The sequence below is a fragment of the Rhamphochromis sp. 'chilingali' genome (genome assembly GCF_963969265.1).
Source record: "Rhamphochromis sp. 'chilingali' genome assembly, chromosome: 20".
Lineage (NCBI taxonomy): Eukaryota > Metazoa > Chordata > Actinopteri > Cichliformes > Cichlidae > Rhamphochromis > Rhamphochromis sp. 'chilingali'.
Genome location: NC_137947.1, coordinates 18,937,233 through 18,954,209, shown reverse-complemented (window position 1 = coordinate 18,954,209; position 16,977 = coordinate 18,937,233). Strand labels below are relative to the sequence as shown.

The 16,977-nt window shown below is 41.9% G+C and overlaps 1 protein-coding gene across 3 annotated transcripts in view; it reads left to right on the top strand.

Annotated features, from left to right (window-relative positions):
- Window positions 1-1,725: 1,725 nt before the first annotated feature.
- The window catches only part of LOC308388334 (cGMP-dependent protein kinase 1), a 101,963-nt gene continuing 86,711 nt past the window's right edge, over window positions 1,726-16,977 (top strand). Inside the window, exons 1-2 of one of the 3 annotated variants that reach the window (XM_080868969.1) lie at window positions 1,726-2,403; window positions 12,548-12,714. In XM_080868969.1, coding sequence (XP_080725095.1) covers window positions 2,147-2,403; window positions 12,548-12,714 — 424 coding nt within the window. In that variant the 5' untranslated portion in view covers window positions 1,726-2,146. Of the gene's footprint in view, window positions 2,404-3,420; window positions 4,047-5,607; window positions 6,219-12,547; window positions 12,715-16,977 lie in introns of those variants that run through there. The other 2 variants (XM_080868970.1, XM_080868968.1) reach the window with 2 other exon arrangements.

Sequence of the window (16,977 nt, the reverse complement as noted above, 5' to 3'; positions counted from 1 at the left end):
TTTATTACTGCGTGGGCACACTCAGCACTCATGAACTCAGTGACGCCCATGAGCGGCCGTTCTTGTGTGCCGTAAGAGCATCCATCTCCGAGTGCCTTAAGGTCAACTTGGCCTCCATTACCTAAGCCACAGCATCCAAGAGAGATGACCCATGTAGTGCTCAGACAACACAAGCTGAAACTGGTAATGCAGCATTGCTCCCCTCCATGTAAACATGGAAAAAGTGGCGTTGGGACAAACAAGAAAACCTACACAGTTCAGGCTGATGATGTCTATACACATTAGGTTATGGTAGCAGTATGAGATCAAAGACACTTTAATTAAAAACTAATTGATGATGCTCTGCATATTTCTTTATTTTCAAATGCATGAATGTCCTTTTTTGTGAATAGGAGGTCAGTAGCAGTCTTTCAGTGCAGTCATATTCTCCATTCAGGGGCACGGAAGGTAACACTTATTTTACCACTATTATAATGGACACAGTATCTGCTGCATACATAATTAATCGATCACTGTTTTCCACATTGATAACAGCATGACCCTGGTTCTCATCTCGTCTTTGCTGCTCACAATTACTGTGAAACATGTGACACACTCACAGAGCTTCAGAATCAGAAGTGCATCATATGTGCTTCGTGGTTAGAACCACTGCAATCGGGCCCGATAACTCTCAGGATAGTTATCAAGCCAGGCAGGACTTACGCGGTTTATCACAACTCTCATATGGATACATGAGGGTTTGCAACATGTTAATGTGGTTGTTATTCCGCTCCAAGACTCCTTTGAAGAGCTGCAGCTTAGATGGGAAAGTAATTTTTGAATAATGCGCAATAAAACTCCTCAAAAGGTTCTGCAGAGCCACACTTTCCAGCAACAAGCACTCTGCTATAGCCCCTAAGAGCCGTTTGGAATAATAAGAAGGCAAGCAATAGTCAAGGGTGAGACATGTTGAACTGTGCCGGCAAAGTGAAGATCTGTTCGCGCTATTTTTAACTCAGAATCTTAATGAAACAACCCCCTAGCACCCATGAGCTCCCCTCTTCTTTCCCACTCAATGAATCCATTCAGTTGAAACACGCTCAGGCAGTAAGATGAAAAATGATGCTTAGAAATGGCTGTCCAGCTTCAGTGATTAATATTAGAGTGAGAGAAGTGATGATCTATTATTGAACTCCCAGTCTTCACAGTGCAACCAGGATAAAAGTGATAAGCAGTGGTGCCACAGTGTGTAATTACAGATTACTCTCATCATTAGAGCAACCCACTTTGGAATGTGTGTTGTAATTAACTTTAATTTAGGTGCAAACTCTTTAAAAAGCCTTTATTCATATCTAACATTGAATCAATTGCTATTTAGATAGATAGATAGATAGATAGATAGATAGATAGATAGATAGATAGATAGATAGATAGATAGATAGATAGATAGATAGATAGATAGATAGATAGATAGATAGATAGATAGATAGATAGATAGATAGATAGATAGATAGATAGATAGATAGATAGATAGATAGATAGATAGATAGATAGATAGATAGATAGATAGATAGATAGATAGATAGATAGATAGATCGATCATACCGGGTCCACTGCCCCGTGAAGCGAGTGTGGGACAATTGATTTTTGAAATAGGTTAGGTCAAGGAGGTGATGTGTGCGCTTTTGTCGCGCAAAGGGAGGGTCGGGGTTGTGCAGACAGATGGTAAACAAATATTTGACAGCAGCCAGCAGCAGCACTGGGCTTCCTCTGTGGTGTGTTTGCAGGGTGAGCGGGCTGAACTATACAGGAGTTGTCTCGGCTCTCCAGTGCCCAGTTCTGCGTCCTCTGAGAGGAAGAGCTGCTGTAATTGGTTTCTCAATGAAGGATCATCAGCAGCTCCCCGGAGGCTTGGTGGACTGTAGCGCAGCGCTGCTCCATCAATCGTCCGTTTCCCGGATTTGAACGCTGCTTTGCTCTTTTCTTCTGAAATAAACAAGTGCGCAGTGAAGGGGACTGTCGGAGCATCATCACCCTGCGCGCTTTAGACGGGGATCTTTTGTGATCTCTTTTTTTCCTCCCCCAAACCTGCTAAACGAGTATTGGGAGTTAATCGTTCTGTCCACCTCGGGGAGAATATCGACAAAGTTTAACGCAGATTTTCGCCATGAGTGATCTGGAGGACGACTTTGCCAAGATCCTGCTGCTAAAGGAGGAGAGAATAAGGGACTTGGAGAGGCGGCTCGCCGATCGGGAAGACGAGATTCAAGAACTGAAGAGAAAATTACACAAATGTCAGTCTGTTCTGCCAAGCGCTCAACTTATTGGACCCAGGACCCGCAGGGCGCAGGGCATCTCCGCGGAACCTCAAACGCACCAGGACCTGTCAAGGCAGGCGTTTCGAAAATATGCCAAGTCCGACTGGTAAGACAGTTTACGCAGGCGGTCGTACTTTATTGCTCTGTTATTGCGCCCATGTGTCTGCTTTGTGTCCCGTCTTAAAAGATTTTCTGGGTGTTTTTCTTCTGAGTTTATTTTTTCTGGTCATAAAAACTATTCATCAGCATTTCGTTACGAGGATGTACAACTCTGTTTCGAGAGGAGAATACATGTGGCGACAAAAAACAAAAACTAGAGGCTCAGACACACACGGCTCACTGAGGCTCCTCTGTGCTTTGTCTCCACATAGTGTTTCTGTCTCTTTATGATCTTCTTTTTTTCTAAATGGGAGACTCAGAGTTTTGCCATGAATGGACGAGCACTTCCATTCTTGCGGGCCGATGACGCAGCTCCAAGGCAAGCTTTAGAAAGAGCTCCTAATTGATCAGATCCATCATGGCAGCCCCACGGGACACAGACAGGAGGAAGTGCGATGCATTATTGGCTTTTAGTAGCTGGACGCTGAGGACCCGAAGTGCATGTCTGAGGATATTTAATACTCCATTAGAAAACGCTTTGTTTGGCCATATGCTTCCTTCATCACCTTCAGGTGCTCGTTTTAGGTTCACAATCCTTATTTTGAGGATTTCATCTGAGGTATGATGTCTGTATAGATAAAAGAAACTGCATTTTTATTTAGTCCTACTCTGATTAGTTTGGTTTTGCTGTGTTTACTCGAAAAACCAAAAAGTTAGCCAAAGAACTTTTTCTTTTAATTTATTCTCACCTCATTTTCTATCATCAGAACCCCATCAGAATAAATTACTTATTACACTGACATCACACACACGCACAAGCAGACATCAGCCTGTTGACTCGCTTAGTGCAAGAGACAATGGGGTTAATAATATTAACATGGCTAGACTATTTCCAATCTTCATTTGCATTAATAAACTGCAGGCAGGAAAGTCCTCATTTGCAGTCATCAACGGATGCTCGCTGCGCTTTCAAAGGCAAACAACCGCAGGGAGAGCCCCCAGACAAACAAACACAAGACAGCCCAACTTTAGAGGGATGAAAAAGTTGCAAACGAGCTACATTAAAGTTAAAAATAAAGTATCTCCATCAAATTGTCAGCCTTCCAGTGGAAGCATGGCTCGGTCTCAAAGTGATCAAATTATGAGTTTATTTTCAGCTGCTGAGTAACAGTAAGTGTCACAGTAAGGCTGCAGGAGTTGACAGACGGGAATGTGCCCATGCGCTCTGAGGATAAACCGGAAGTAAACCTAGAAAACGTGCAAAACGGCAGTGACATGAAGTCTTTGTGCTGCCGGGGTCTGGTGGAAGGCGCCCACATGAGCTGCTGGGGGTCTCTGACCCCTCTGTGCGCCGCAGAGGAGTAGGAGACGGTGTGACCCCCCTCATCCACCACCACCACACACGCGCACCCCACTGAATCAGGACGTGGCACCAGGCGGCGGCCCGCCCCGCTCCTCAGATTACTGCAGCATGGAGCTCCGGATCCTATTTCTATTGATCCGCATAGGAAAGGGGCTCACTTGAATGGCTAGAGAGGTGAAATTTAAAGCGCAGAGGTGCTTTGAAGGACAGTGGGAGGGCTTTTTGTTGATGGGAAGATGCGGGGCTCCAACATCGAACCTGAAATCTCCGGACGTCTGCAGTTTCAGGTGCTATGAAGCAAACTTTGCTGCTGCTTAAGCTCTGTGGTCTGCCCCCATCCCTTAACAAAGATAATATAAACCATGTTTTTTTTTAATTAGCTCAGAGAATACTGCGCTACATTGGATTATTTGTATGGTTTTCTTTTGTTGTGGTTCAATGAATGACTTAAACAGAAAGTTGGGTTTGCTGGTTGTTGAGCAGGTCTTCCTCTCATGTTCAACTTTCACAGATTACCTCTGTTGTGCTTTGTAGCTTGCGGTTCAGGTAGTAGAGCAGGAAGAGCAGGGTTCACGGTTCACTCCATGGCTTTTCATATCGAGCATCCAGACTATGCTTGGGTCTCGTGCTTTTACAAGGCACGAGACCCAAAGTTGCTCTCCATGGCAGGCGAGTTTAACAGCCTCTGTTTAGCAATTTAAGCACAGTCTGAAGAACATTTTTCATGCTACTATGCAGTTTCAATACATTTTCATTTGATCTTTGTAAACCCCGATTACCCATTAAAAATCACAGACCTACATGTTATTACTTTGAGTGATATTACTAATATCAATTCCTCCGATTAATCGCATACATCCCCCAAATCCTACATTTTAATGCTCTCATGATCCAGTATCACTCACTACATGCTGATTTAATGTCCACAATCATCCTCAGCCTGGAGAGCAGTGCCATGCCTCATTCTTGATTGTCTGCGTTGATCCTTTAAGCCGCCACAAGAGGGCAGCTGAGATCTTTTTATTAGACCATCTGTCTCCATTTCGGTTTGTTTACATGTTTTTTGTCGGGAAAAATATGTCTTAAACCACCGCACCAAAAACACCTATCTCTGCAGTCCGAGAAATCTCCTCGCTTTTGTCCTCACTGTCAGCCGGTGACGCTTCATCCTCTCAGCACAGTAATTGCGATTTCAGCCCCAGTAAGTCCTCATCCTATCAGATTGTTCTTGGCACTTTATCCTCTTCTGAATTTGTCCAGAGAGCAGGAGGCCAAATGCTGTTCGCTGAGCTTCGGATGAGTCATTGGGATAATGTGGACAGGCACCAGCGGCGCTCGGAGTGCATACAACACCAGATTAGATGAGAAACGCGGAGCTGCGCCTCATTAGCTCTGACATTTTTTTGTGTGTCTCTGCTGCTGCTGTTTGACACTTTTTTAAAAATATGAAATTTAGCAAACTGACTCCATTTTGCAACAAAATTTAATTCAGAAAAGGGTTTGGGGAAAGTTTAATTTTCTTCACACCCAACACAACATGAAAAACAACATTCAGGTTCAAATGAAATATTGAAAACATCTTCATTCATATTTTTACACCGAGGTTCATTAAGTTTTCCATCACCTTCAACTTCTATTAAGGCTCCTGTGCTCATCTATTTGTTACACGCAGCCTCAGGGTGAGATGCCGAGGTATGATGACATGGTTCTTAGAGCAGTGGCTTCATGGGAGACTCTCTCTCTCTCTCTGGAGTGGCAGACTGCACTGTGCTTCAGATTCCTGTAGGCGCCCTTCTCGCCATGCGCTCTCACCGGGTCGCAGCCTGACGCACTCGGGGAGGACGGTCCTCCGCTGTCACAGCACCGTGGGAGGGAGGGAGTGAGCGAGAGAGAGGGAGAGAGTAAACTTTGCATGATTGTGGCTGAGACGCTTTCTGTGCTTACCTTGACGATCGCGTGCCACGTTCTTTTTAATCCCCAAACATCTGCTTCTGACAGACAGAATCAGCCACAGCAGAGACAGGGGTTCCTTCCTCTCAAGCTTTTCATGACGAATAAAGTTTGTGAGCCGCGTGGCAGAGCAGAAAGGATAAAGACTCGGCTGCATACCTTGAGATAAACTTCCTGGGAAGTCGCTCATTGTCGCCGATTAAAATGGGCACCTTGCGCGACCTCCAGTACGCGCTCCAGGAGAAGATTGAGGAGCTGCGCCAAAGGGATGCCCTCATCGACGAGCTGGAGCTGGAGCTCGACCAGAAAGACGAGCTTATACAGAGACTACAGAACGAGCTGGACAAATACCGCTCCGTCATCAAACCGGCGACCCAGCAGGTCCACAAGCAGAACGACTTGCAAGAGCAGCAGCGAACGAAGAGGCAGGCAATTTCGGCCGAACCCACTGCCTTCGACATCCAGGATCTTAGCCATGTCACCCTACCGTTCTACCCCAAAAGCCAGCAGTAGGTGTTCAAATTCTACCCACAGTCTTTATATTTAATATGCTCGATATTTTTGCATTCACTGTCATGCTTCCGTCTGAATTGATTCAGTCTTTGTCACCTTTTCGATTCTTGTGCGTAATGATGCGTGTGGCGCAGCAGGTACTTCACCTGTAGCGCACACTGGGATAATGAGGCAGTGCTCTCCACGTACTCATGCGCGCGCACCAAGACCCCCCCCCCCCCACACACACACACACACACAGCGGATGTTTTTGCAATGACACGATATCTTCAACTATCAAATGAGACAAATATTAAAACCTCAAGAATCCGTGAAGCTGTCCCTAGTGACGCCCATGAGCAGGATTATGAGCAACATAACGATCAAAAGTTGACTGTACATAGTCAAATATGAGGGAGAATTTGCATGCCATCCCGGTTTGGAGAACTGGTGGTGGGGACTCTGTGTAATGTATCAGTGCCTGTTTTATACAAGCTGTGATCCTGTGACAGGCAGTCTTAACAGGCTCTCTGTGCATGTTTACCTTATGATTTCTGTCTTTCTCACTCCCTCTGTCTTTCCAAACTCTTACGCAAATACGGCTCTCCTGCTCGACGTGGTCTGAAACAGGAGGTCTGGATCTTAAATGTAGGCTGGCACTAAATTTGCCTTCTGTTGTGAAGTAATCCATCTCTCTGTTGGTTTAAAGGTTGAGCTATTATGAATCAACACTCCCCTGGTTGACAGGGAGAATATTTACCTAACATTTCTTTAAACATATTAAAAACTGCACATATTGAATTTAATGAAAAGAAAATATTGCCCTAAATGCTTAGCGGGATACTCGAGTTCCCAAAAATAAATAAAAGGGATCATTCCTATGGAAGTGATTGGAATATTACGAGTCCTGGAGCTAAGTTATCTTTTTCTATTCTCATATTGATGTTTTAAGCCTAAGAGGAAAAAAGATTACAGCCTTCAGATTTTACAGTGAGATCAGTCACGTCAGATACGAATGTCATTATTCGACTGACACGCAAACAAACTCAACAACAAAGATTTCATCTAAGAAGATTCAAAAAATGAAGGGATTTATTTATCTGAGCAGCAAAAAGCCATTAGTCTTTGTTATACCTGTCAGCTCCCTGGGTTTGTGAAAGCACACAAAACGCTCTTTTCTTATGTGTATTTTTTTGTTTGTCTGAGATCCTGAACACTGGTTTGGAAGGTTAGCTGAGGAAAACACCAGAGTGACCAATTCTTTTAATAACTGGCGTAATTCTGAGACTTCATTAAGTGATTTTCTTGAGACTCTTGTCAAGACTTTTAGCACTTTACTTCAAAAAGTGGTTGATTACCCCGTGATTTAATATTGGAACAGATCAGAGAGAATCTCCAGTTAAGAAAATATCAATTATGATGGGAAAAGACTATTTCAAGATTTCAAAAGAAAGAAAAGATGAGTGGCAGCGTTTTCTTAAATAATTTCTGATGATGATCCTCAAAGGAAAGCTAAAAATTAACTCATTACAATGAGGCTGTTTGAACTTCCATCAAGCCTCTCTCAGCGACAGCTTCAATTTTCCATTAAACGTCTGCCACACCTTTTCACACTCCTCATTTGTTAGAGAATGGCATTTTCTCTAATATTGCTCTTCTAATAAGCATAGAGATGAAAAAAATAATAATTGAAAAACAGCCAGTGTTGAATGCAAATGACTGTAGTGTGTTTTTGCGCTTGTTCTCTTATTAGTTGAGCACTGTTCTTATCTTACTCAGGCAAAGATGTCCAAACTGGTTGGACATCTTTGCCTGAGTAATTTGGAGAAGTTTATATTTTTCTGTAGAAAAGCAGTTCATTTAGATTGAGTTTGTTGTTGTTGTTTTTTTGTGCATGTTAATTTATACTGTGGGCTAAAACAAGTTCACTAACTCTTTATTTTCCTTTGTTACTGAAGTTTACTGATAATATCTGTTAGATCTGGCTAAGTGTTTGTGTTTTTCTTTCATTCTCCCCTCTCTTTATCTTCTTTACAAGGCCCATAGAGCACTCTTTACTCGTATGCTATCCATTCTTTTCCCTCTTTCTGACTTTTATTTCTCCTGGCCTCTCCCACTTTTCTGCCATGCCTTTTTTTTTCCTCCTTAAAGAGCATAGTTTCTCCTTTTAAGGAAGACTGAACTTGCTCAGTCTAAACTTCTGTAGTGGATGAAAGAAAATATATCGCTCTCACAAAGGAGACGGAGGCAGATGTTTTCATAAGGGTTGGATTTGGAAGATGTTGCTCAAGAATGGCCACGATCATGTCTGGTGTAAATCGAACAGAAATAGGGTCAATGAGGCACATTTCCAGTGGACTGGAGGTCAGCCTTGGAAAAAAAAAAGATTTCCAGCTAGTTCCTGTTGAGCCTTTTTCACACATGTACTGCAGGCCTGGACTTTTGTAGATGGTAGATGTAACTGACATACACTACAAGTTAAAAGTTTGGACACACCTTCTCATATAATGGTTCTTTATTTTAATGATGATTTATGGTGTAGATTCTCACTGAAGGCATCAAAACTATGAATGAATACATATGCAGTTATGTAGCAAACAAAAAAGTGTGAAATAACTCAAAACATGTTTTATATGTTAGATTCTTCAAAATAGCCACCCTTTACTTTGATTACTACTTTGCACGTTCTTGGCATTCTCTCGATGAGCTTCATGAGGTAGTCACCTGAAATGGTTTTCCAACAGTCTTGAAGGAGTTCCTTGAGATGCTGAGAACTTGTTGGCCCTTTTGCCTTTACTCTGAGGTCCATCTCATCCCCAACCATCTCGATTGGGTTTAGGTCAGGTTACTGTGGAGGCCAGGTCATCTGGCGCAGCACTCCATCACTTTCCTTCATCGTCAAATAGCCCTTACACAGCCTGGAGGTGTGTTTGGGGTCACTGTCCTGTTGAAAAATAAATGATGGTCCAACTAAAAGCAAACCGAATGGGATGGCATCTCGCTGCAGGATGCTGTGGTAGCCATGCTGGTTCAGTGTGGATTCATCAAACCAAAGCTCAGATTTCCACTTGTCTAATGTCCATTCCTTGTGTTTCTTGGCCCAAACAAATCTCTTCTGCTGTTGCTTTTTCTTAGTCGTGGTTTTGTAGCAGCTATTTGACCATAAAGGCCTCCTCTGAACAGCTGATGTACAGATGTGTCTGCTAATGGAACTTTGTGTGACAATTATCTAGCCTCTCATCTGAGGTGCTGTTAACTTGGTATTTCTGAGGCTGTTGACTCCATGAATTTATCCTCAGTTTTCAGATTGACTGACCTTCAGTTCTTAAAGTAATGATGAACTGTTGTCTGTCTTTACTTAGCTGATTGGTTCTTGCCATACTATGAATTCTAACAGTTGTTAGCTGTGTACTAACCTGACTTCTGCACAACACAACTGATGGTCCCAACCCCATTAACAAGGAAGGAAATTCCAATAATGAACCCTGACAAAGCTCACCTGTGAAGTGAAAACCATTTCAGGTGACTGCACCATGAAGCTCATTGAGAGAAGGCCAAGGGTTTGCAGTGCTGTCAACAAAGCAAAGAGTGGCTACTTTGAGGAATCTAAAATATAAGACATATTTACAATTATTTATCATTTTTTGTATGCTACATAATTCCATATACTGTATTTTGCCTCATATGTTTATGTCTTCAGCATCTATCTACAATGTAGAAAGTAGTAAATGAGAAAGTGTGTCCAAACTTTTGACAGGTAAGTGCAGTTGTATGTGTGAGTGAAAATGTCAGATTCAGACCTCAAGTGGTCTCTACCAGCTCACAAAGGCCATGTAGCGTCTAATTGCTCCCAGGTGAGAATAGCTCAGGTCATAGTGAAACCACTGTCATTTGTCATATGTCCTGCCACCTGCGCACCCTACTCATGCAGCATCCTCACCTAATACAAAGGAGTGCTGCCAGCTCTGAGAAGCAGATCATCTTCTGTTGCACGCTACACGTGAGCTGGACAATATCCTGGCTCGATTCTCCTAAAATTGTTTAAGTTAGTCTGTGAAAATGCCTCGAGTTAATTATGCGTAAAGTGTGCTGTCTTTTCATAAAATGAAATCTATTATGAAATATCAGTCCAAAAAAAACTGCGCTTCACACCATTACTATGCTCCTTTCAAACTAATGAGATCTTCTCTTCCTGCAGACAACTCCCCCCCAAAAAAATTACAACTCAAGGAGCAAGGAGTCAGATCTGAACATAGATTGTGGAGTGGGAATAAAAAATAAGTGCAACACCTCAATCCTCCCTGTTTAAAATTCGCACAGCAGCATGTTTAGACTCTCAAGGGCAGAAACAACTTCTTTATAATCCAGGTTGCTCAGTTAGAGCAGCTCCATTTACGATTCAAGTCTATTAAAAAATCCAGTGGATTTGGAAGCTTGTTAGCCTTAAGCCTCTCGCGTTGGTTGGTTGCTCTTGTTATTCTGTAAATGATCTAAAATTTGAGAAGAGATGACACGTATAGGGATCGTGGAACATCTATAGGAATGCACATACATGATCTTTGTCTTTAAGATTATAGAAATCCAGAGGCCACATGTGAGAATTAAGGTTCTTTTGTGTGCTTTCAAAAAACCCCAAAACGTTATTTGGGTTTTCCAGTGAAATACGACACGTAGCTAATGTTGTTCTCTGGTAATTTAGTTTCTCACGTTTATATGCGAGTGTGAAAAGCATCGCTGGTCGGAATCCACAGGCTTCAGACCCTAATTTGGTATTCATGGTCATGAATGAAAAGCACAATTTATTAGAGCCCCGCTAATAATTCAGCTGGTGTAAAAACAGTGCAATAAAATGTGCAGATGTTGGTGAAAGCTCAAATGGTAGCTGCTTCTGAGAAGAGACTGGCATCGCTCTTTTAAGTGTTTTGGCATTTAAAAAAAGAAAAGAAATTTGAAACAGCACCACTGTCTCATCCCAGACTCAATAATGTGTTTGAGGATTTATTGAAGAAGCGTTTGAGTGACCTTAAAAGTTCAGCATAAAGAGAAATAAAACACTCATTGTGCAGTGAAACATGGCCTCATATACACTTGAATCTGCAGAGGAGGTTTGTAGAGTTTGCTGTTCCAAAATAACAGACAGGTTGAAAAACATAAATCTGAAAGAAGTAAAAAAAAAAGGGCACTGTTGATGTTGTAATTTGAAGTTTTGTTTATGCACTTTTGTTCCTTGGCGAGGACTTTGCTGCAGGCTGGCAGTGGAGAAGAGAAGCCTGCGTGTTGTGGGAGCACTGATTCATAAATGCCTTCTAGGTTATTTGCCCTTTTAGCAATGAGCTCTCCAGGTGATCAACAATGCACTAAGAAATCCGTTTCTGAAAAGGGCACTGAGCAAAAAAAGGCAAGAGGCAGTTCCCCAGTGCCTTTGAATACTACTTGCGGGGCATAGTGGGCTGCTTTTGTGGATTTTTTTTATGAATTAGGATATTGGCCTCTCTTCTCAGTGTAAGAGGTCTCTTTAATGGTTTAACCCTGGTACATAACCTCATTCATTTAGCTGCCAGAGAAGCACATACACAGCGTGCAGCTGAGCAAATGGAACTGTGGCGATGCTTCGGTGAATGAGTGATCTTGACTCGTTGTTCGCGATCTGGCCCGCGTCAGACTTCTTTCAACGCGTCTACCTTTCTCAGACAGTCACACTGATGCTTGCTTTCAGGTTTCAGATTTGCTATCACCTGTTGAACAAATATCTCTACTCTCCTCTGGCGCTGCATCCACTGCTTGCTGCTAGATTTAGAAGATAATTTATCAGGTCTCCTTTCATAATGTCGCTTGCCTCTCCGTTTGCCCTGTGTTTCCTTTCAGCCCACCTGACAAGCACTCTTGCACCTTGACAACCACGCGTTAGCTTTGCACTTTATTACCTTTTCTCCCGACAGTTGCATAGTTAATGCAGAAACTATTTACCTGCGGAATGCCCTAATGACTCTGCAAACCGAAAGCCGAGTTGGCTTTCAGAAGTAAATCCCTGAATGGAAATAATCTGCATCCATTAGGCATTGATTTTGCTATTTATTGACTTTCCTCAGAATTTTCAGGGGAGGGAGGCGGGTGAGATGGTTTCACCTTGACATATTTAAATTGAGGGTATGTTTTTGAAAAGGCGCTGAGCCGTTAAAGCTAGAATGAAATAGCCTTGGAAATAAGAGACATGCTGAACAGTTTTTATTTGAGATGTGCGCCTGCAAAACCTCTTATTGTGTCTCATTTTGTCCTTCTGCAATGAAGAATGCACAAGTCAGTGCTTGTACAGTGACTGTCTCACATTGCTTGGCTTTGCCTCCAGGTCCAAGGAACTGATAAAGGAGGCCATCTTGGACAATGACTTTATGAAGAACCTGGAGCTGTCGCAGATCCAAGAGATCGTGGACTGCATGTATCCTGTCGAGTACGGGAAGGACAGCTGCATCATTAAGGAGGGCGATGTAGGCTCGCTGGTGTACGTCATGGAAGGTAAACGCACACATGCACGCTGCTAAAACGGGTATTCTTAAAATACTGTGAAACCACAGGTACAATGATTCTAAAAAGACCGTTATTATAAAACTTTGCCTAATCTATGAAGAAGTGTACATCTTATAAACCATTATAGCATTCACAGAGGATAAATGAAAGGGACTTATGTTGCATGATTCACTCATGTCACATCGATGTCATTTTGTGTGCTCTGGTGTGCTTGCCGAGTCCGTTTAATTAGGTTCTTTTTAGTAGTACTGACCAGCATGTGGTTCTTTTTTTTCTTTCATAAAACTAAGAGTTGGTGACAACAACAGCAACACAGCGTCCACTGTGGCGCTGATGGGATTTGTGAAAGGGCAAGCGATTCAGCGGTGAAACGTTCAGGGAGCCATCATCCTTTACAATAGAGTTGACCTCAGGGAAAACGGCCTCAGTTAGTGCCTGCCCAATATAATTCATTCCAATGCAGAGGTAAATCTGGACATTCAAAGGCTGAACTATAGAATGAATATATTAGTATTTAACCGCTCGACTCCTTGTAACTTCACTTTAAAACTCGGCTGAGCAGTGAGAAGCGAGGCAGTAACCAAGAGGCAGTGAGCATGAGTCTTGTGGGCTTGTGCGGACTGTGGCATTTAAAGGATAATATTTAACTATGAAGAATGAATCTAGAAAATTGATTGTTTGCTCTATTGTGGGCCACCGACTTTTATAATTGTGCTAGAGAAACATTTCCCGGATCCCCATTCGGCCAAACATTGTTAAAAATAGATTTGTGGGAAAGGAGGACTAAAATAAGAAGGCGGTATTTCAAAGAAGGAATTATGGAAAAGAATTCAATTATGCCACAAATCTATAATTCTGCTTGTTTGTCTCAAAACTCAGGCAGGTGGGATTTGTCATGTCAGGAAGAAATACCTCAGCTTTTACAGAACTTTCCTTCTGTTTCCCACAAATAAAACCCTACTTACTTCATTCAACCTAAACTAAACTGATTCTCTTTGTATATGATTCTGATAATAGCTGTGTACTGTCCAAAGTTTTATATGGTGACTTCAACATAAAATAGAGTATTTTTTCACTGATGCCGAGCTTACATAAGTACTTCCTCTATCCTAGCTCACACCCCCGTCATGAGAAAAAAAACACCACTTGTTGCCCTTATCTGTATCTCTGATATGTAAAGAGTCATACAAAACATATGCAAAACCCAACAGTGGACTATACACTGGTAACCAGAAATAACAGTGGTGCTGGGAAAGGGCTGGGTTGCTGTAACAACATTAGGAATTGTAATTTTTCATCTCTCTTACCTTTAATAAAAGAAACTATATGTGTGATAAACCACTGTGGCCTTGCTGAACACAGGTCTACAAAAGTCTGCGGTCACAGTCAATAGATTTCACTCTGTCCCTGACGAATGCTGCGTGCCAAAGGTGTGAGGTCACAAATGAGCAAGCGCCACACTGACTTGATGAATAGGTTCCTGTCGAGCACAACTGAAAAAAAAAAAAGAAAGATACAAATCTGTAAGGGGCTTTGTGGGTTCCTCTTTGACAGCGATAGAGGCGAAAGCTGCGATGTAATTGGTAGAAGGGCTTCAGTTCAGCGGTGTCACACTAATATTACATGTTATTTAATTAATTAATTAAATTATTTTGCATTTTTGAATCCTTAGGGTAGGCTGAACATATTTATCTTTAGTGAACATTACTGCCTCTCTCTGACTTCCGTTCTGCTCTATGATCGCCTTTCTGTTCCCCTCTCTCGTGTCCCAGCGAGTCCTTTGCCAGCAGCTTTCACCCCGACTGTCCCTGTCCTTGATCTATTTTGCATAAAAGCAAATGTTGAAACCAATAGCTCAAGGCGGACGACTTTGTACCAAGGTCTGTAGAAGCCCGTAACGGTTGGTGACATTTTAATCCACGCTGACGGGATGTCGGTGTCTTATGTCAAACACATAGCTGCATCCACTCAGCGCTGTTCGTCATTTTCCTGGCAAATGAAGTGTTCGCCGCTCAGGCAGTTGTGTCATTTATTATTGAAAGTTGGCAGGGTAGTCGTTAATGTTTTGCCACAGGGCTGACATATCCATTATGCATCATATAGGGATATGAGGCACAAGTAAACAACTCTTATGCCAATAATAACAATAATAACAGTGGTAATATGAATGATGCATTTAAACGTCACTCCTAGTTTATAGTTGCTTTAACTATGAGGGCGCATAACTTGTTTCGCCTACTAGTTATAGATTGAAATTGCAGACAGTTTCACAGCTTCCCAGCTGAAACAACAACAGGACAGTTATCTGTTGTTGCAGATGCACCTGATAATTTGAGATGAGACGAAAATAATAAGAGCTGCAGACACAGAATGAATCCTGGCATTGGCTTGCCTCTATGATGAGTCTGCCTGCTTAGCAATGGCTGCCTTCATGAATGTTTGTTGCGCTCAGCTCACATCTACCGGGCTATAATTGACATCAGTTCTCTTTTAAAAGCAGTGATTGCAACAGAGACAAAAGCTCGTGTTTCCATGGAGATGGGATAGATTTTTGATTGGCTGTGTCACCCGCAAAGACCCACACAGGTGGATTGTAATGATAATAACTCGCACAATCACGTCCAATTACTATGAAGTATTTACTTGAGAGGGGGAAAAAAAGCCATTTGAGTTCTTTCATAGATTTCATTCATCTTAATCTAATGACTATGTGTTTGCTGCAGTAGGAAGCAGTGTTAAGTAGGTTCTTGCATTGCCGTTTTGTCTGTCTTTTTATTAGGTGGAGACGTGGAAACTTTTAAACAGATGCAGATCAAGGACTTCAAGTATCGCCTAATGCAAAATGGAACAGAGTCTAGTCTCTAGTTTCCAGAATAGAGATTGAATCATTAAAAGCATTTTATTCCCACATTATCAGATACTGTCAGATGGTGGGCGAGGTGACGGCCCTCTTTTAAGGGACCAAGAACACTCCAGCGCATGTTTCGTAGTCTAACTTTGATTGAGACTGGGCACAAAAAAAGACTTGTGTTGTTTTTGCTTTGTTGTGTAATTTTTGGGGTTAAAATGTGGTTCTGGCATACTGACAAATGATGCTTTTGTGGGACGTGTCTAAATATAACTCCAATGGGTCCTTTACAAGGATTGCTAAAAGACAAGATGAAATCTACATCACCAAAAACTTTAAAAAAGTGACATTTTGTACAATTTCGAGAATACAATTGTTAAATTAAACAGTTGAATAGTGGGCCACAGCAAAACTAAAGCAAAGACTATTAAGATCACATGACTGGCTTACAATGTGAATATTGATTACTTCAGCTGCCAGGTGAGGGATTCTTCAAAGTGACATAGTAAATGGTTTTGTGTTGTTCACCAAAGGTCACACATGAATCACGAGAAGTTGCAAACCTGCCAAATCTGAAGGTTACCTGTGGTTTCTAAGATTAAAGATATTTTCAGGGCTGCAAGTAATGATTTTTTTTTTCATTTATTGACTAACCTGTCAGATCTGGTCTCAATCTGTCATTCGGGCCACAAAAGGTGACATAAAGTCCAATCTCACCACTGGTCCAAAAATCTGTAGACTTGCAAAGAATAGCTAAAAGAAGACATTAATTATCAAATTTGTTGCAGATCTCTGTTGAACAGGTGCGCTAGTTTAGATATAAGTCTTAACATGGTTACATTTAATGGTTTGGTGCTTAATGGAATGGTAAAGAATTGTGTTTTTCTTCTGTGATTGCACATAATTACTATTTGAATTGAATTACAAACCAGAACAAGTTTCCTCCACTTGGCAGCTTTTATTAAGACAACAAAATATATTCAACCTCTCCTTACTACGTTTCATCTTGCCAACTTTGCATTTATATTTGAATATTACTTAACATTCCTTCTTGGTCTTGCATCTTTCACCCTGTCTGAGAAACAAGCGCATCCAAGGAAAAAAAATGAAAAAAAGAGAACGAAGAAAAATTGAAACATACGTGGCAAAGAATCTGAATTATGTATTTTTTTTCCTCTATCTGTCATCTTTTAGGTACAACTAGATGACTGCCCTTGCTGTATATTTTATTAGTTTTACTGAGTGTTCATGGATCGCAGACAGAAAAGTGAGGAAAGTGAGGGGAGAGGTAACGTTACAGTAGACTCAGCTCCAAACCTGGAGTGCTCATGGTACGCTGACAGCTACTTTGACAAGCTAACATAGTCAAGGCAGCACTTGATGCACCGTGTGCCATTTTATTC